Source organism: Leptinotarsa decemlineata, unplaced genomic scaffold (genome assembly GCF_025532065.1).
Source record: "Leptinotarsa decemlineata unplaced genomic scaffold, Ldec_3_MD MMD2_tig00026307_RagTag_RagTag, whole genome shotgun sequence".
Taxonomy (NCBI): Eukaryota; Metazoa; Arthropoda; class Insecta; order Coleoptera; family Chrysomelidae; genus Leptinotarsa; species Leptinotarsa decemlineata.
Genome location: NW_027412681.1, coordinates 15390795 through 15412297, shown reverse-complemented (window position 1 = coordinate 15412297; position 21503 = coordinate 15390795). Strand labels below are relative to the sequence as shown.

At 35.7% G+C, this 21503-nt stretch overlaps 1 protein-coding gene across 1 annotated transcript; it reads right to left on the bottom strand.

The window, feature by feature from the left end:
- Positions 1-15202: 15202 nt before the first annotated feature.
- LOC111512005 (putative nuclease HARBI1) lies at positions 15203-16785 on the bottom strand. Its single transcript, XM_074181161.1, has 2 exons — positions 16579-16785; positions 15203-16009 (listed from the first exon to the last, which is right to left on the bottom strand). The coding sequence occupies exons 1-2, from the start codon at positions 16750-16752 to the stop codon at positions 15218-15220; spliced, it is 966 nt and encodes a 321-aa protein (XP_074037262.1). The 5' UTR covers positions 16753-16785; the 3' UTR covers positions 15203-15217.
- Between the last annotated feature and the right edge of the window lie 4718 nt (positions 16786-21503).

Here is a 21503-nt window from a genome sequence, read left to right as displayed (position 1 = left end):
CTTTCTGAAGGTTTTCACTGTCTTTTTCATCGTTGATGGTTTGGTATAGTTTGAGATCATCTGCATAGAGCAGGGATTCGGAATGCCTTATATAATCACCTATATCGTTAATGAACATTATAAATAAAACTGGGACCAGAATTGATCCCTGACGAACGCCAGAGGTTGGCCTGAATAGTGTCGACCTTTTTCTATTGGAAGCAACAAATTGATCTCTATCTGATAGATATGACTTCACTAATGTTATCATTGATTGATTCATTGAGAATTTCGTTAATTTGGCGATGAGAACTCCATGGTTCACTTTGTCGAACGCTTTCGCTAGGTATGTGTAGATTACATCAACTTGTTATTGCTGAACACCATGAGATTTGTTACAGTTTTAATCTTCCTCTTTGAAGATGATCACTTGGTGATCGAAACACGTGTCGAGGTGTTAAAAATAATGATTTGATGTTGGGAAAAAACTCCAGTAATATACAGTCGATTTTTTATTAACAAAACCGTGCTGTTCTCTGCATCTGACACAAATTGAATCATTTCCTTCTGGCGAATCTTATTAATAATCACGTAACTACGAATCGTTTTTGAATACACCCTCGAATACTAATAAACCCCAGAAAACACCCTTGACGATCTTCTTGCAACCGCCATGGCTACAATCGAAAAACTTCAAATGCAATATGAGTATATCGGGAGTCGAATGAGTTAACTACATATTCATTTTGATTTTTTTCATATCATGAATATTAGCTAGGTATAATTAACCTAATCGAAGGTAGGCGAACTTTCATCTGGAGACTATTTCGATGAAAATGAGTCAATAATGCCAAACTGTTAATTACTTTTATATCTTCCTTGAAAACACTTTGATTTTTATCAACCAGGAAAATATTATGTACTAGGTACTTGAAGCTCCAACTATTTTTGAGCAATTGTGTATTCGAGCAAAGAGTATTCAAGGTATTCGTCATTTGATCGATTGTCTTTTCGAGCAGTTGTCATCCTGGCGAAGAGAAGATGAAGGATAGACGACATCAGCTGTAGGTGAATAGAATAGAAGATCAGTAAATAATACCTTGATAGGAGAAACAGTAGTGGCACGGGTGGCGAAGGGTTGTAATCAGGATAAAATTCTGTACTTACTTGTATAGGATCTTGTAATTGATGAGTTAATACCTCTTTGAGAAAGTTTTTTAAATATAAAAACTGAGCTATGAATATGACTCAATCATTCTAGTCCAGGGTAAATGAAATAAAATACTGAAGGGGCGCTAGATACATTTCTTAGTCTATTCATTTCATTCTGTGCGTCATTGTTACATGGGCGGGTGCCTGAGTGGGTAATTCACTACGCATCTCACCACGCCTTTCGTCAAGTCGTTGGCGTTTTATGTCATCGTTCTCATTGGCAAATTTTTCTTGCTGTTTCAACTTCTTTTTCTCTAGCATTCTTTTTCTTTGTGTTGCTGTTTCTTCATTTTCCATAATGTTTCCATGAGTCCTGAAGGAATATTCAACCCTTCCAGAGCTTCGTTTAGAACGGTGAAAGCTAATATACAACAGGGTTTGCCCAGGTGCCCTGAGGCGGTACGTTCACGACATCATTTTATACCATGGTGCCATTCAGTCCTCGGTAAGACCTCAAATGACTTGGGTAGTAATTTGGTAATATACGCGCCACTTGTTTCAGCTTGAAGCTGACTCGTGCTTGACGAAACACTGTTTCGGATTTGATTTTGGAGTTTTCCGTCTCCTAGACAGGTTGCAAACCAATGCTTCTGACGCCCATCTCACCAAATTACACAAATCATGGTATAACTCTTATACCTGTTGCTACAGTTTATCGTTGAGGAGTTCCCTCCCCGGATGTGGCAGTTATTTCATTATTTTTTATTTATTATTTTTAATTATTTGAAAATAGAATATCCTTATACAAATACAAGCCCAAAAAGGTGAAAATGGTATATAAAAAATATTAAAATAGTATAAAAATTCTCCTAACAATAGAATACGTACAAATAATATATGAATACAATAAGCTAAAAAGCTATAAATAGAAATGTGTACCTAAGAATTTTGTCCCATAACACAGAAAAAATCAGGAGTATTCAGAATAGTTAGTTCCATATTACAATTATACTAGGGCATAAAAACAACTATTCGAGTGGGTAGGTAATGAAATATTCAACATATCACAATGTAACACGATGTAACACAATGTATACAGAACACATGAAAGCTCGAACCAATAAAACCATTCGATGATGTGATACATTAAAATAAAAAAAAAATCCGAAAATTATCAGAGTACCTGATGTAACATATATTTACAACTGAGCCTTGCATGAATATAAAGTAACAGAATCTTTAATGTGGTATGGTAATTGGTTGAAATCATTCAATCCTCTGAAAAACAACGATTTCATATATTGCTTTGTTCTTGTCCTGGAAATGAGGAATTGATTGATGGTTCTTGTGTTGTAGTCATGAATTTGATTATTGTACGTAATGAAGAAATCAAAATAGTTTGGTAATAAATTTCTGGTTATTTTATAGATAAATAACATAACATACCACCAACCGTCTATCATATCCTAACGGGTATGAAAAATTCCAAGTCCGTACTGACGTCTGTCTGGTTCGGAGCCAACCCTGGAAGTGGCAGCAATTTCATGATGGACCCACTAGCTGTCATCCACACCCCAATGGGTGTGCAAAATGTTATGTCCCTACTGTTAACAGTTGATAAGTTCCCTCGTTTGCAGCCAATGCTGACTGCAGCATCACGACATGCTTATCATAAACATACATTGTCATCGGGACTGGACCAGAATGTGAAATTTCAGCTCAAAGGGATACCCGGAAATAGATCAAATTCAACTTGCAATATTCCACCTTCACATACAAACATACATTCGAGTCAAGTTAAATGAAAACTTTTGAAAGAAACACACTTCACTGTACCACGAAATAGCCTATTGGGACTTATGTGCTTTAGTCAGATGATGAGTTAACCAAAATAATTGAGGTTGCCATGGAAATAGTGGTATCGTGATTGTATGACTTATGTTTTTTAGTCCGCTGGTCCATTATTAAGACTTGTTACAAGAAGAAAACTCACACTATTAATATACAATGTGTCCCAACATTATTGTTAGAAGAAGTGTGATGACTAAACATTTTCAACCTCATTGTGAGTTTGTGGAATCAAGATTTACTTGGTTGAGAATTAATTTAAAAAATGTTCTTAATTTATCAAAAACAAGTCGAGTTTGACGGTGAAACAAAAATCATTTTCTTTTCAGGTGATGTATTTTTTGTTTCATGATACGTTAAAATATTACTGTATCATATACAAGTATCATTGCTCGACATATGATATATTCATTTAAAGTATCTTCCAGCGTTATGTGCGATGAATATGTGACTGGAAAAATTACTGTTTTACTCAAATTTCGAAATTGATAGGAGGACATTTTTAGGTGATAAATCAGGTGATCATAGTGGCCATTCCATTGCTTCTCTTTCATCTGCCAGGATTATTCACGAAACAAAAGTTTATCTCATTTCAGTAAAATTCTCATCCAAAATTCTTATTTCGAATATTCAGTGGACCGAATCTTATTTTGTGAAAGGACAAAGTTTCAAAGTAATGAAGAATTTGAACACGACAACGTTATACTTTCTTTCATATAAAAATGGCACCCATACATTCATGAATTGAAACCAAAATCAAATAATGTGTTCCGAAATGATGAGCTCAAAATCATCAAAACGAATGTCACTACTATATCTGAATTATATAGTGAACTGAAAGTTCCAATTCCAATTTGACAAAGATTCAATTTCGTATATAAAATTTTCTGTATGGATTGTTCAACAACATATATAGAACAAACATCTAGACCTCTGAGTAGTCACATTACTTTGTATAAGAGTGGCTGCAAACGAAATATTGATTATTATACGTTAATAAAACATGTTAATTAGGAGAATCATCGAATGCATTCCGAAAACTGACACATTTCAGATAGAGAAATTATTACAACTGAAAAATACTTTTAGAAACGATACAAATCAATCACAAAGAACAATCAATGATGAAATAACTAACATACCTACTGAAATAAAGATAATGAAAGATCAAGTAGTATTCAGACATTGTCAGCTAAATTTTGATAACTTTTGTTATTTTATGTTTTTTCTATCAAGTTTTTGAGCCACTCAATTTTGTTTTTTTCATAAACTCTCCTCTATACTAACAGGACATCAAACAAAATTTGCAATTTGTGGAATTCATTCCAAAAAATATATTGCACATACTTTCCTTATGACTGAAATTGGAATCAATTTCAAAATGTATTAGACAGGTTTTTTCTTTGATGTCAATACGTATACCGTCTAATTTTCAAAACTACCTGTATATATAAAATTTGACGTATTTTCTTTATTAATATTCTACGTCCAGCTGAGTATTCCATGTATTTTTGATTATATTATATTTGTTGAAATTTAACATTATTTTCATAGTTTCCATTATTCACATAGTTACTTACGATCATGAAGAAGTAGAGTGTAGATACAATAGAAAGACTAGTACTCAAATATATAGGGTGAAATATCCATCTCAAACTTTTAATTGTCATGTCAAATAATCTGTAAAAAATTCAAACTTTTGAGGTTAAATATTCGAACACATGAATATAGAAAACCAAAACCAATCATGATGTTTCATTTCATTCAACAAAGTTGAACATGTAGAAATTGTGTACTTCTAGCTTGATGTTTTATATGTTTGAAATTATTGAATCATCTTCTTTGAAAATACCATGAATTCAAAACCTATGAAATTGAAAGATCAAACGAACTTACCTGGGTGAAGTTTGATATTAATTATATGAGGGCCTCGTCGAAATAAATAAGAGTAATTGTAGTACCCTCGCTTGCGTACAGAACCACACATTTTTAAAGCTAGACGACAAACGCTATCCTTTCCCATCTCCGGAAACACAGATTCATGCACACTCCGACTCATTCTTCTTCAAAGAATGGTTTTTTGTTGCATCTCAGGGGGTATTAGAAATGAGTCTTCTGGGTGGGTTCTTCTTATTTCGACGAGGCCCTCATATAATCAAGATCGAACTTCACTCAGGTAAGTTCGTTTGATCTTATAATTATATTTCGGCCTCGTCTCATAAATAAGAGTTATTGTAGATGTTGAAAGCACGATGCAACAAACAACTTTCATTATCAAATGACAATTAGTAATGAAAGTTAACTCGACATGAAATATTTTTGAACTAAATTATGAACTAAATTATGAACAAAATATAAAGCACTTTTTTTTAGAATTGCCTTTATCCATCTGCTGATGGTTTGAGGTGAAGCAGTATGGAAAGGCTTTTTGTATGTGATAAAGATATGGTCCGATGAGGTACTGCGTAATTCCTTCGTATTCGCTAAATATTCAGATTGGGTACTTGATCCGCAGACTCTCGGGTGATATTGCAAATCTCTATGTTAGAAGAGGTTTGCACACGCTGACCTGTGGCAAGTGCTAGTACCGCCAGTTTGTGGGTTAGCATTACTAGGCTGATTTCTCCCGACGACGTGTTTCTAACATAGTTCAAGACTATGGCCGGGTCCCAGGTGATATTATGTCTGAGTGTGCTTGGTCATAGACTGAAAACGCCCCTGAAAAATCTCTCAACCCTAAAATTATGTACTATAATCATGACTTTAATCCAGCATTGAACTGTTTCATTGTTGAATCATTTGAGGATGTCAAACAAATATCCAAAGAAGTTTTTTGGGACGTTTCCTAGCTCTTACGTTTGCAAGATAAGAATCCTGCAACCAGGGACATTTTCTTTCACAGTGGATAGGGATTGCTGTTGAGAAAGAAAAGAAGGGTTTTATTTGGTTCAATATAAACTGGTTCACTAATTGATAATGAGATGAAAATGGAGTACCATGATTGAGAAATCTATTTGAGAACCACAACTATACCCTCAACTTTGTCTTCAATGAGTTTTTGAAAATTTTTCAATATCATACAGAAAGATGGAAATGCATAGAAAAGGAGATTGCTCCAATTCAACGTGAAGGCATCTACGGCCCAACATTCAGGGTATCTCAACCATGATACAAATTTTTTACATTTCTTATTATGTCTGATGACAAATAGATCTATTTCCGGTTGTCCCATGCTGAGTGTTATCTTTTGAAATGCCTCACTATTAATTTTCCATTCTGTTTTATTTCCTAGCTCACGGGATTTTTCGTCCGTTTCAAGGTTATCCTGTGATCTAATATACGATGCAAAAATAAAAAGGTTTTTCCCCATGCATTACTGCCATTTTTCTCGGGTGAGAAAATTCAACTGTTCGTGTTGAACACTTCCTATCCGATTGATGCGTGCTACCGCCGTGGTGTTGTCAGTGTGACATGAAACTTCTACATTGAACAAATCTGCAGCAGAGTATTTCAAACCAAAAACAGTTCGAGAATATTTATATGAAACTTCTTTTTTTTTCGTTCCACAGTCCATGGACTCTTTCGCCTCCGCAAAATATTCCCCAACTCGTAGTTGAGCAGATTTTTCCCACCATTGAAAACCGTTATTCAGTAACATTTTTTCAAGACATGGAATTTTTCTCTCCCGAAAACTCTCGTATATAACCACGATTATCGTGTAGCTGGATATGCAGTAGTCAAGTGGCCAATGAATTTCGTAAAATCTCTGATTTGAAATCTGCTTCGGGTTCGAAATTTATTCATTAGACCGACTAATTTTGCCCTTTTTTCCATGGGGAGTGATGTAGACATGTTCACTGAATTGTAATTCAAACCGAGATATTTACACTCCTGTTGTGGATGTATTTGACTCTTGGAGTAATTCATTATACAGCCAAGTTATTCTGAAAACTGAATGGTCACCGACGCATTTTTCAGACATTTTTCGAAAAAATCTCTCATCAAGAAAAAATCATCTCAATATACTTCTGAAATCCATCTCTCCTCCCTAAGGAAACTAGTAACCAGTTCGGTCAATTTTGTGAGGACCAGTGGTCCGCACAACTGAGGCTAAACAGTAAGCAGTTGTACTGATATATGGTGCCATTGATTCTGAACCTCAAATATTTTTTATGGGAGTGATGTATTGAGACAAGGTGGTATTCATCTTTCAAATCCACAGTTGCCATGAACCATCCTAACCTGATGAGTCTGGTAACCATTTTATGATATTCTAAAAAAGCTCCACTAACAGCACCACTTGCCAGCAATTTTTGTGAAGCAATATTAATATTTGTTGCTTCAGCTACTGACCATTTGGGCTCTTTTGGAGTGAACACTAGAATGGGTAATGTAATAAATGGCAACTTTAGGCCCTCTAACCAAGAAAGCACATTCTTATCTGAAGTTGTACATCGCCAGATAGCCACAAAATCTTTCGACCTGCCTGCTAATTTACTTACCTCACTCATTACTGGTATATGTCTGTCTTCGCCCTCTGATCTGTTCTCTGAAATCTTATCTATTATCTATCCTTGAGGAACTCGAGGCTGCTGATTTTTGCGTCCAACCTGACAACCTCTCTGAAATTGCCTGGGTGGACTGCACCTTCTTAACCTTCAAGTCTTGGCTGCACCTTTCTAGGCATTTAGAAGCTTTCACTCTTTCTTCCAGACTTTTCCCGAAGATCCAGCCATCTATTGGAGCACCACTCAGCGTTTCCTTCAGTTTTTTGTTCGAGTTGAATGAAGACAATTCCCCTTGCTTATGAAGATCTGCGAGAAGTCGAGAGGCATCGCTCAGGGCCTGAATGAATCTGCTATTCCCCCCTTCTTTTTCAGCATGGATGTTAAGACTCCGCCTATTCCAGCAAAGCTTGCACCGATTTGATTTTGTAGGCTTGCCAGCCGAGCATCTCGGCGAGCCACAGATTTAGATAAGACTTGGGGTTCAGTGTTTTCCTGTCCTCTCACTGGGACATGCTCCATCAAACTCTTACTAGAGTTTGATGTGATGTTGTTTTATTGTTATCATAAAACAATATATCAATGCTATCACAAGCATTCAGGAACCTACCTTGGGGTTCAGTGTTTTCCTGTTCCCTCACCGGGACATGTTCCATCAGAGAATGGTGATAAAAAATATATTGTCTTCTTACATTGAATCAATTATGATGTGAAAAGATTTGAATCTATATCATGGAATTCCATTTATTCGGCTGTTTGACTTAGTTCGATTTCATAATAGTAGGCACTACATTACGAGAAATTATTGCATTGGAACGAAAACATTGTTGTCAAGGTTGTGATTTTATATATTTTATTATCATTTTTTCTCATTTGTTTGGTATAATTTCCGTACGCCACTGCAAGAGACAGATCAAGTCATAAACGTCAGTCATTTCTTAGAATACAGTGCCTACTGTTTTGGAATTATAGTATATCAACAAACGTGTTAAACCACATTTAATGAATTTGAATTATCATGAAATCGATTGGAGCTATCGAAAGCTTCAATTTCGGAAACTGTTCGAGTCCAAAACAGTTCTATGTTAGCTTCAACAATTACATGGATCAACAACACTTCAATTCGTCAATAAATGTGTGGTGATTTATATGATGGTTTTGACTATTCACTAGCACTTCGCAATTCTACACTTGAAAACAGTGCGTCTGGTCGCTTGCAAAAATCAAATTGCAGCACACACATGTCTGCATTGCTGAAGATTTTGGTGGATCTAACCTTCACATTTTTTAGAAAAATGGTCTTCCATATTTCGGGGGTGTACAGAAATTCCATTGATGACGATGCAGGTTGTCATTCTGAGTGAAACATTTTCAACGATTATCAGAATAATTTGAAATGTCTGAAACATTCGCATTACACTTGTTATGAGACTCTAACCGCCATTTCATCCAAAAACAAAACTACAAGATTTCAAAGTTTGAATTCAAGGACGAAAGCATAGCATAGGTTATATATCGAGAGAAGCCCAAGGTTGTGTGACGTCATTCAAGGTCAAGTGGTGAGGGAAAGTCGAGAATCAGCATTTGATGTAAAGAAGAAAAAAGAATTGAAACTTTCAATGTTTTTACCACTTTCATTTGTAATTAATGTTACTGCAGCTCCGTCCTATAAGGACATTTTCAAACTTACACATCATACATTTATGTTTACACATTTACAAAAATACACGAGTTCAATGTATAAGTTTGGAAATGTTTTTATAGGACGAAACTGCAGTAACATTAGTCACGAATAAAAGTGGTAAAAAACAATCCTCCTTTCTTCATTAAGATCTCCTACCACTCAGTAACGGCTACATTCAGCATTTGATAGGTTCATGCGAAATAGAATGAATGGAAATGAAACTTTTCAAAAAAATATATAATTCAATCAGCAGACTACACCTGTTCTTTCAGAAATACCAATTCAAATTAACATTTCCAGAAAGCTAGTGGTGTTTGTGAATATTTTATAGTTTTTTATGATTGGTTTTGCTTTTGTTCCAGAATATTAAGAATATTCCATTATTTTCTAAATATTTCAAATACGCGTTTGAGAGTGAATTGGAGGTTTTGAAAGTCGGTTGAAGAAAGTTTATATTATGAGAGGTTCACTGGGAATATTATAAAGTCAAATTATCTCATTTTGATGATAAATATAAAAGTAATTCACTACTCATGAATTTGAAAATGTAACAGTATGGAATCTCACCTTCTGATATTTCTATGTATCTTTACCAACTGAACCAGTTTCTCATATGTGATTCTTTGATATTCTCTTTCATCAATACCTTCCGTTGCCGTACTGGATATTTTTTTCATCAACCCATTCAGAAGATAGCATTGAATTTTGATATGTGTGAATATATAGATAAAATTATAACAAAAATGAGTAGTTCCGTAACCTATCAATAATAGCATAATGTATACTAGAATATCAATAATATTTATCCACTTCGGAAAATGCTTTTGACTCATTCGATGAAATGGCTGACAGATATCCGGAAACGGAAAAATGATAAGGCAGGCAATAGTATTTCCCATCATGAGCAGAATCATCTTGCGTTTGAGTATTTGGATCTCGTGAAAAATTGTTTCATATGTCTCTTTCCCAGCAGTGTTCCATGGTAATCTATATTCTTCGATTCTATCAAGTATATCAGAAAGCTTCTTCCAGTTTTGCAAAAATATGTTGAGAACATTGCACATAATCACCTGAAATAATAATTTTACTTGATTATTCCTAATTTCATCAAACATGAGATGTCCTACTGAATATAGTGACATAAAAATCAGACAATGTTGTTCAAGGATGAAATAGTGTATATTCTGATTCATTTTACTCTGCAACCTTGATGTTAGCTATCGAAAGTTGTTTGAATAGTTAGTGAACTGTAGGCTCTACTCCCTTCTGTAACATATATTAATATATTTATATATTTATATACATATATACAAATATAGCCACCGGTAGACAGCTCTTACATTGAAATAAATATGGGAATGATCAAAAAGTACTCCTCTATTTATTTTTTGATTTTCATGGAATTATTTTCCAGCAGCTTGACTGCATTAACCTTTCTAGATTTCATATCATTTCTAGAAACATGTGGATTCGTTTTCCGATGGCATTTCAGGTTAGCTTCCCAAATTTCTGCTACCGCAGTTGTCGGTTGATTGGTCAAACCAACACTGACATAAAAACTTGGCAAGTTGACTTGGGTGTCACACCAATAGGTGGTTCCACTTATGTTTCGCTTGCGTTTACGCAGCTATTTTTATCAAGTATTCTCTTGTTTTTTTTCTCATTTTGTCTTCAATCGAGGACCGCCTGCCCGGTACTGACGATGCCCAATAGGCTGAAACAGCTGGCTACCGGTGGCTCTTAAATTGAAATGAATATGGGAATGATCAAAAAGTACTTATCTATTCATTTATATATATATATATATATATATATATATATATATATATATATATATATATATATATATATATATATATATATATATATATTTTACTACTAATGTAAGTTACGAAAGGGATTTGAAGCTCTATAACTTCTATTTGATCATCTGCGAGCGCTTTCGACAGCTGTTCGTGCTGTCATCCTCTAGGCACTATCCTATGTGAACGTGTCATCCTGTGTGTGTCCTTTGAAAAGTTATGAAAATGAAGAAGACAAAAACCAAAACGGGATATACAGTATACAATGCTCGGACTGCAACAAATTCTACATCGGCCAAACCAAGAAACAGTTTTTTATTGTATAGGGAGTACACTGGAAGTTCAGCCGAATGAATTTTGGGTACGAAGTTGGTTTGATATGGTTTTAGCTCAATTATCCCAAAATATGTGACAGACTTCTCAACCTGTCTTACAAGCAAGGGGTTTTTTATTTTCGTTGGAAGATAACTCGCGTTCAGCCTATCCCCAGGAAGGGTAAAAAAAATCTTCCAAATAACTATAGACCAGTTGCTTTGCTCTCAGAGATATCAAAAATTACGGAGGAAGCCGCAAACCACCAAATATTTGGGAGGCTTCAACATTTTGAGCGATCATCGAATTGGCTTTTGGAAACAAAGATCAACAGGCGACCTCATATCGTATATCACTCATATTGTCTCCAGCTCTCTTTTTATTATATATCAATGACTTATTGGAAAAAAATCAAGAATTCAATATATTGCTTCGCTGATGACAGCACACTTGCCTCGTCATTCCATTTAGATTCCAAGACATCGGCTTCGGGTGCACATCTTCACCGGCAGCAGGAGGTTGCATATCAAATTGAGGTGAAAGTAACCAGGTTCAATTCAATACCACAAAAACCCAGGCATCGGTTTTCTCCAAAGCAATAAATGCCTCCGAACTGGATATAATAATGACAGGACAGTCGATTTCACTTTCTGCTTCAATCAGTTTGTTGGAGGTTAAAATGGACACCAATATGCATTGGCCCGATCATATCGCTGGAATTGACAAGGTTGCTTCTTAAAAGCTTGAAATTTTTTTCCAAACCAGAAAACTGTACAAACCTCAACAACTTTTGATGCTTTATAAAGCTCAGACCATACCTTCTTTGGAGTTTTGTTCTCATGTATGAAACCTGATTGGCGCGAACATTACTAACAACCTTGATAGTCGGGAACATCGGAGAAAGGTTGAAGATTCATTTGTCTCTCTCCTATAGAAACTGCCACGGGAAGTGTTCAAGTGACTTGACACATTTGATTTCACCAAGAGCGGTACTTGAGGTTGAAAAACTCAGTACACTTCGAACTTCACTGTTTCAGAACTCTTCCATTTGGAGAATTGAGTTTATGTGAAATAAACTTCCTGAGAACGTTTTTCCAAATAAATGTAGGATAAGAACTGCATCCAAAATTGTGGAGATGTAAAAAATCACTCTCAAATACTTGTATTCAATATGCAGTCCAAAACATTCTTGCGATGGAGCGCTGGGGGTGAGGTCCAGTCTAAATTAATCAAAGTCTTGAAATTATTAGCTAATTTGAGCATGAAAACCAGTGGTTCCCTTGCTGGATTCCCTATTCTTGATATATTCATATATTGATGCTTTTGTGCAATATTGTAAATCTAATACTGTGTGACAATATTAGATTTTGGTGTGCTGTTCACAGTTGATATTACGGTAAGTATCCTATTTGTATGTAAGCTTTTGCATAGTTAACGAAATCTAAAAATTTCAGTCGAAAATATTTTGTTTTTTACTTTTTTATTCATTTGTAGAATATGTGTTCTTTCGAGAAAGAATCCCAGCGCCTTTTAGCACTATGGGCTGAAATAGAGAGTGACGAGGAGGTAGGTGCATCTCCTGAGGACCTGAAGGACGTTCCGGAGATCAACGATCAAGAGTCCAATTCTGAGCAACTGGAAGGAGAGGAACTAACCGATAATAGTGAATCTCAAGATTTGTATTTTTTGGAAAGGGACAAAAAGACACTGTGTAGTAAATTTTCTGTTGGTGCAACCAAAACAAAGTTTCGCAACAAAAAAATAGTTACCCGATCGTCTCGAGTGATTGGAGGAGCCAGAGATGCCAAAACAATTCTGGAGGCTTGGCAGTTATATTTTCTGGATAGTTGGGCACACAAACAAATACATTCATGAGCTTGGGACAAATTAAACTAGAGAAAGAGACGCTACTGATACAGATATGGAAGGAATCAAAGCGCTTATTGGGCTTCTATATTTTGCTGGAGTTTTGCGGTCTTCACATCTACATATGAGAGATCTGTGAGCACAGGAAGTAACTGGCGTAGATATTTTCCGTCTCACAATGGGGATTACCAGATTTCAATTTATGTTGAGAGCACTTCACTTTGACGATTTTTATAATGGAGAAGAGCGAAGGAAGTTTGATGAACTAGCTTCCATTAGGAAATTTTATAATAGTTTTGTTGAGAAAATCAAAGGCAATTATGCGGTGAGTGAGTTTGTCACAACTGATGAAATGTTCGAGTCATTTCGCGGCAGATATGGATTTCGGCAATATATATCAAATAAACCGACGAATTATGGAATAAAAATATTAGCACTTGTTGATTCCAAGTTATATCACACATATAATCTAGAGGTGTATGTTGGGACTCAACCAGACAGCACTTCTGCTGTCGTACAAAGGTTGATTATACAAATTTCAGAAACTGGAAGAAATGTAACCTGCGATATATGGTTCACATCAATTCTTCTTGCCTCTAGATTTACTAGAATAGCACAATTCGAAAAAATAAAAGGGAAGTTCCAGAAATTCTCACCGCAAAAATAAAAGAGTGTAAAGTTAATTCGAGCATTTTTGGTTTCACAAAAGATATAACTTTGGTGTCCTACAAGTCCAAGCAAAACAAAACACCTAGTTACATTATTGTACACAATGCATGACACTGATGAGACTGATCCAGACAGTGGAGATGCATGCAAGCCAAACATGATAACATTTTACAAGGGCGGTGTTGACATTGTTGATGAGCTGAAAGGTACTTATTCTGTGTCACGAAAAAGTTGCTGATCGCCTCTCACATTATTTTTTACTTCGCTCAACATATCTGGAATAAATAGCCATATCGTTACTGACAAAAATAACGATACTCATACAACAATGATTTTGAAATCATTAGCTTTGAGTTTCATTACACATGACAGCCCCGTTCCCACGGGGCGTGGCACGCTGGCGTGACTCACGCATTCGTGGAAGACGACCCGTCTGAACGATGTGTAGTGAGTTTGCCTCAGTAGCCTCAGGAAGCGTGGAGAGTCCACGACCGCTCACGCTCCATATCAAACGTGTTTGATTTTGAAGCTTGAACACGACAGTTGCCAACCAGATTTTGACGAGTCGAAACGTCTTTATTTAGTGGGTTGATTAGTAGAGGGGTTTTTTTTTTAGTTGTGAGCGATTTATTTATAAGTGGGTAAAATGTCTGGGCCTAGAGTAGTAAAGTTACAGGACAACGAAACAATTAAGTTCATTGAATTGTATGCTAGTGAGAGAGTGCTGTATGATCCGACTTGCAAAGACTACAAGGACAGGGATTTAAGATTGGCCGCAGCGAAGAGAATTAGCGAAGCAATGGGGATTAACGGATTTGGACCGAAAGAGGTTATTACTAAATTTAAGAATCTTAGAAGTTCATACTGTCAAGAGCTGAAGAAAATAGCTGACACTAAAAGATCTGGAAGTGGAACTGACGATGTATACGTACCGAAGGTCATTTGGTTCGAGAACATGAATTCCTTCATCCGACCGTTTGTTCAACAACGGTCAACAAAATCGAATTTGGTAACTAAAATTCAATAATTACTCAATTTTACGTCAACGTAATTTTTGTGCACTTCATTTAGCACGTCGTTGATATATTTATCTACGCTAACTTTAATCACCTAGCCAAAATATTATGAAATATACTATTAAGTATACCAATTTAATTAACATTTTAATTAATTGAACATATTTACTAAGATTAAAATTCGTATAGACAAAAGTTTTCAAAAGTAATTTTATAAAATATTAGGAGTGGCATATTTGAACTGCAGTAATACTCCAGAATATATTTGAGTTTTAATGTAAATAATATTTTGGAATAGGTATTATGTTAACATATCCTTTACTTTTCAATAAACATGTATTTTCAGACTGTACACCTTTCTTATATAATGCATAGAGTATGTGGTTATTCAGTTGTTGTAGCATGGACTAGTCTATATTGCCAGGGCACAGCTCCCTCGTTGTTGAAGTAATCACGGTACTTGTCTCGAATCTGTTGTGCTTGTTGTTGTGGATTTCTGCTGTTATTTCGCGGAAGGTCCTGCAAGCTGGCAGTTGGGGTTTCACGCCAGGAGCCACGGATGATGCGATGGTTTTCATCTTCGTAGTCTATCAAACCACTGGAAACGTACGTGGGGTTTGTTTTCCATAACCAATTGTGTAATGAACAACAGGCGAGGACTACATCATCTACCGACTCAATTTTCAATGATATTGGTTTTTCAAAAATTCTGAATTTACTAACAAGAATACCGAAAGTGTTTTCTATCACTCTTCGTGCCCTTGACAGTCGGTAGTTGTAGATTCTCTCCTCTTGGGTCATATTACGCCGACTATAGGGTTTCATCAAATATGTTTTTAAAGGAAATGCATCATCTCCTACAATGACAAAGTCTTTTGGCATATTTAAGCAATTCGTCTCCAAAGCTGCGTGTAATGAGCTATTTTGAAAAATGCCACCATCAGAACCTCTTCCTTTAGCACCCACGTCAAGATATAGAAAATTGTAATTGGCGTCTGCTACCGCCAGTAGTACAATGCTGAAACTGTTCTTGTAGTTGTAAAAATCCGATCCACTGTGTGAAGGGGCTCGTATAATCACATGCTTTCCATCGAGACTTCCTGCATAACCAGGGAAATTCCAGCGCTCTCTGAAGTTATATTCAACGTTCTTCCACTCATCTTCAGTAGATGGTACCTGAAAAATATATAAAAATAAATAAAATACAAAATATGTTGTAATTTTCTATTTCAGATGATGCCAGCGAATCCAACTAGTCCACACTCCGTTGGTGATGATCGGCAGGAACACTCTATCGACATCTGCAGCGAAAATACACCAAATACAGCAAGCCATTCCAAGAGTACTGTCACTCCAGATGCTATAAATACTACAGTGCAAAGTGAAAAAATGGAGGAGGCTCCAGCGACACCATATGGTAAACGGAAAACCCCATCTGAACCATCGCCATCACAGAGGAAGAAAATAGCTCAAGATCCCCAAATTAATTTCATGTGTAGTGCCATACAAAAATTGGATGACATTTCAACTCGTGCTGCTCAAATTCCAAAAGAAGACTGCTATGACTATTTTGGAAAATATGTGGCATCTATGCTGCGGAACATAGGACCACCAACTGCAATGAGACTGCAAGACCAAATAACTCGTCTCGTAACACAAACAATGTGTTGAGTTGCTAACTAAATATTAACTTGAGTATGTAGGTTAATATAACTATTGTAATTATTAACATCAATTAAACTTACTTTTATGAATTCTTCGAGTTCTTTGATGATAGCCTTGCATGTTTCTGGTATAAATTTGCTTATTGTATTTTTTGGTACACGAAACAAATATTCCAAACTTTTGAAAGAGTCCCCAGTAGCTAAGTAGCGGAGCGTAACTTGGAGTTTTATTTTAGGAGTCAGAGCTTGCCTCATGTTGGTGTCTGATTTTAAAATATGTTTAGTTACTCGTTCCATTAGATAATCAAACTGTTCTTCAGACATTCGTAACAAGTTTTTAAAATCTTCATGGTGATTACTCCTTAGCTCGTGGTCAACCAAATTTTGAACCTCCGAACTTCTTTTCAGTATCCACTTCCTCACCCAATAACGCCTTTTCTTCCGTTTTCTTATCTGTCCATGTAACTTTAATCTCTCACCTAAAATAGCACTGAAGGTTGAACACAAAACTGCACAACTTTCAACTAGGAGCTCGTTCATCGCGGTCGGCTTCGCAAGGAAAACTGAATCGTGAATGTGACTGTGTGTGAACTGTCCACGACACTCAGCTGGTTCGCTGCCTATCCCTACTCCAGTCGTGAGCCAAGACAGTGAGTACGAAAGAGTGGCACGATTTCGTATTTTTGCCCCGTGGGAACGCAGCTATAGAGAGAAATGGTTATGTTGTCAATAACGATGAGGAATTCCATAAAAGAAATATTAGGTGCTTCAGAAGAGTCTGCTGTGACTAGCCAGTAAAGTGTTTCAGGCAGGTGTTACTTTTGCTCGTCCAGAAAGAATAGAAAAACCAAGACTGCTTGCGTACAGTGCCAGAAGTACATAACATGTCGAGAACATACATATCAGTTTTGTCCAGAGTGTTACAAAAGTCAGCAATGAAGCTCAAAAAAATATCAACGTATATCATATTATTGTAATTTAACATAAATATTAAAGTTTATGGTATTATATTTGAGTCATTATTCTTTGCATTTTGTCAATTTAGATGATAAACTACTAAACTACTGAAAGTAAAAGTAGATATTGTTTATTTTCAATAATTAAAACAAAAACCTGGCATGTGGTCTTTTTGACCGTACGCGTGAAATCACGTAAATTTCTTAGCACATGTACTGACGGGTTTATGTGAATGCAAATATTGTATAGAATAAATTTTTATCGAACACATCATAGGAAAAGACTCGTTAGCTGTCACACAAAGTTTAGTACATATAGCTAATTTCTTTGATCACATTGAAGATTTTTTTTGAATACTTTATATTTTGAAATTCAAGCAACATTATATGCATCGGTGACTTCAGCATTAATAATCTAGAATGAAATTTTACTGTAGCTCAAAATTTTAGTTCTATCATTTAGACCTTTGAAGTTTGTCAACTTATTGGTGAATTCACAGGAATCACAAATACTTCTATATCGAATATTGACTAGTCATAACCACGTTAAATTCTAATGAATGCAAATCTGCAAAACAGTCAAGTATCTAATCATATGCGACTGAGTTGCGAATTCAAATCAATTTAATTTCACTCCACAAAAAGATATTCATATTATCGTCTTCTATAAGTACTTTTGATAATGTCCTGAATTTATCTTCTGAATACATGAGTTAACATATTTTCTACTGAAAGAACAACGAATAATAAATTGATAGTTCGCAAATGATTCCTCTAATGTTTTAACATAGGCAAGACATCACAGTATTACCGAAAATGTATATTTTGATATTTGAATATGAATTAAAAAAAAATTCTATATTTACCACTTGAGCTGTCAGGATATTTGGTAAATGTTTTTTTTCGGAAAATCTTGTCGTTCATTATGTAAAACGCATACAGTTGTACCCACATCATCAAAAATACTGCCATGAAACCCTGAGCGTATTTCCAAATACTATACCCATATGGATACAAGAGAAATTGTAATAGTTCATCTGGAAATAAGTAAACATGTGACAGTTATTTTATATAAATTATCCAAATTATGTTTTTGAGTACATATTGAGTCAGGACATTTCCTCAATGGAAAGCTATTGATAAAAATTGAACTCTCACTGCTTTCGTCGAAATTTTTCTTTGAAGAACTGCTTTCTCTCACCTTTTAACTTTTATTCGCCAACTAGTGTTTGATTTCTTGAGATAGTGTATGCTATTTTCTTGAAAACTTCATTTTCAAAATCTACATTCTTTCAATTTGGAGTTGAAAATTTGTATTTGGCCTCTCGTCAGTGCAAAGTAGTTTCCATCGATGAATTCACTGCCCAACAAAATCGAACTTTGTTTCTGTTGCATGAGTTTTTTCTACTAATTTAGGCCCGCTTATTTTAAATCTGCTCTCAGATTTGTTCTAGCAGCTCCAGTTTAGGAGATGTACTCTTCATTTGACTCTTGATATCGCTATCGTCAACATCGTATTAGTTTCTGTTTCTTTTTTTGCAATGGCTTTGTCTAGAAGGACCTGTGTAAACAATCCGAATGAACCTCATTAGTCCTATGATTTGGGGTGAGCCGTCAAACCACCACGACGACTGATATTTCTGCGTCGTGAATGTAACATTAACTAACCATCAAAATCATTTCAAGTGTGTTTATTCTCCTGTGCCGTCAGTTACTTGACCTGTCCTGCGTTTAAGTGAACCCCAACTAAGTACACACGTACGCACGAAATTGTTCAACGAATGGAGGAAAGTGACACAAGTTGAGAAGATTGTGGTAGCGAATTTGAAGACGCCGAAAGACCAAGACCATTCAACCAAAAGGATCTAAATGATTTCATAAGAGATTTCGGATTGTCTGAAGCTCCATCAGAACTTCTAGCTTTTCGAATAAAAAAAAAAAAAAGAAATTTGGTCACCAAAGAAACGAATGTCTCATTTTACCGCACCAGAAAAAGGAAATTACTTCCTCTGTTCCTTAAGGAAGATGATTTTGTTTCCTTCAATAATATTCCGGGATTAGTGGTTGAAATGGGATTAAAGAGATACGACACTAATGATTGGTGTTTACTTATAGACCCGTCAAAACGTAGTTTTGAATGTATACTTTTACATAATGGCAATAAACTTGGCTTTTTGCCTATTACTCATTCAACCAAAGCTGAAGAAGAATATTCCAAAATTTCTCTGGTTTTAGACGAAAGTAAATACATAGAACATAACTGGCTTATATGCGTGAACTTTAAGATGGTTGATTTCCTTTTGGGTCAACAAAGAGGTTATACGAAATATCCGTGTTTTATTTGCTTGTGGGACAGCAGAGCTGAAACAGAGCACTGGGCCAGAAAAGATTGGTCGCTTAGACACGAATTATTACGAGGCAAGTTGAATGTATAAACCCTCCTCTAGTGCCTCAGGAACGTATGATCTTACCTCCTTCACACATAAACTACGATTGATAAAACAGTACGTAAAGGCTATGAACACAGGGAAAGAATGTTCTCAGTTCGTTCCAAAATTGAATGCGGAGAAGTTGAGATATGGAATTTTCGATGGAACACAAATTAGAAAATTAATAAACGATGTATATTCTACTGAAAGTATGACAACCGCTGAAAAAAATCCCTGAAATGAGTTTGCCTGGCTCGTAGAAAACTTTTTGGTGAAAAAGAAGTCCGTCTACTTTCCCGACAAGGTCAACCAGTTACTATTATACTTGGATGCAACATGAACATTAGGATGCATTTTCTTCATTGCCACCTTGATCGATTTCCTGAAAATCTTGAAGATTTAAGCGATGAGCAGGAAAAACGCTTTCATCAGCATATTCGAATCATGGAGGAGCGCTACCAGGACTATTGAAGTGAAAGTTGGTGCTTGACAACTGTTGGATTATCCAGAATAGTAATAACACTCCAACTCATTGTAGAAAGTCATATAAAAGAAAGTTTTGTTCTAATTAGATAGTTAAATAAATTGTTATATGACAAAAAACTATGTGTTTCTAACGTAAATAGCTACCCTTCATATCTCAAAAAGTCGAGCTGCTAGCAAAAATCTGAGAACAGATTTGCAATCAGGGTAGAAAATGCAACTAGATCCATAAAAAACATTCCATACAACAAAAATGCTGTTGTGCAGGGTTTCCCATAATTGAAAATCAAATTCCTCTCAGACTATCATTCTTCAAACTAGTCTGAAGCAAACGACAAACAACATATTCATCAACGCCCCATCTGCCTGTGAACGAGGTATCCAACCGCATATTCCAATATAATAAGGGGGCATACTTGAAGACGGGGGTTGTAAGTCTAATTATTCAAAAAGAACAACTCGTTCAGGCCAGTCTCAATTCACATACTACTCCCCTAGCTGATATAACGAAGGGTGTTGGATCATATTCGACAGTTGTCAGTTCAGGATTCATCGACTTCATGTTGATGATGGGCACTATCTTGCACTGACGAGAGGCCAAAAAGGCCAAAACCGGTCTGCAAGAGTGCCCTGTTCCAATAATTGAAAATCGAGTCCGCCAGTTGCTTCGCTAACAGCATATGCAATAATTGCTTCTGTAGAAAATCCTGCACTAACTCCTATCGAATATAATTCTGCACCTAACGATTTGATCTTTACAAACTTTATTTTCAAAAAATATCACATATTTCGCTACCACAGTGGCTTTTTTGTTTGATCCAACGACTTTCTTGATATTATCTAGGGTAGTAGTTGTTTTCTGATAGGTGTCAGTCCATTAACCTGCAGTGTAGGCGAGTTGAGACCAGCCTGAACGTAATGTTCTTTTAGATAATTTTATTCACAGTCAGTCTTGCTATACTTTTTCCAAACATCCGAAATGCAATAGACTTCTCAACGCGCATTTCACCAACCAAGTTGGCGTCTTCAGGAGACAAAGGAAACTGCTTATACCATTGATTTTCCTTAGATCATTTGATTGTAAATGATTTTTGCCCGATGGAATATGAATTATTATCAACAATCCATAAACATATTC

Coding starts and splice junctions, on each gene's coding strand:
- LOC111512005 (XM_074181161.1), bottom strand. CDS start 16,752: ATGAGGCAAGCTCTGACTCCTAAAATAAAACTCCAAGTTACGCTCCGC. Junction 16,010..16,578: donor AACTCGAAGAATTCATAAAA/GTAAGTTTAATT, acceptor TATATTTTTCAG/GTACCATCTACTGAAGATGA.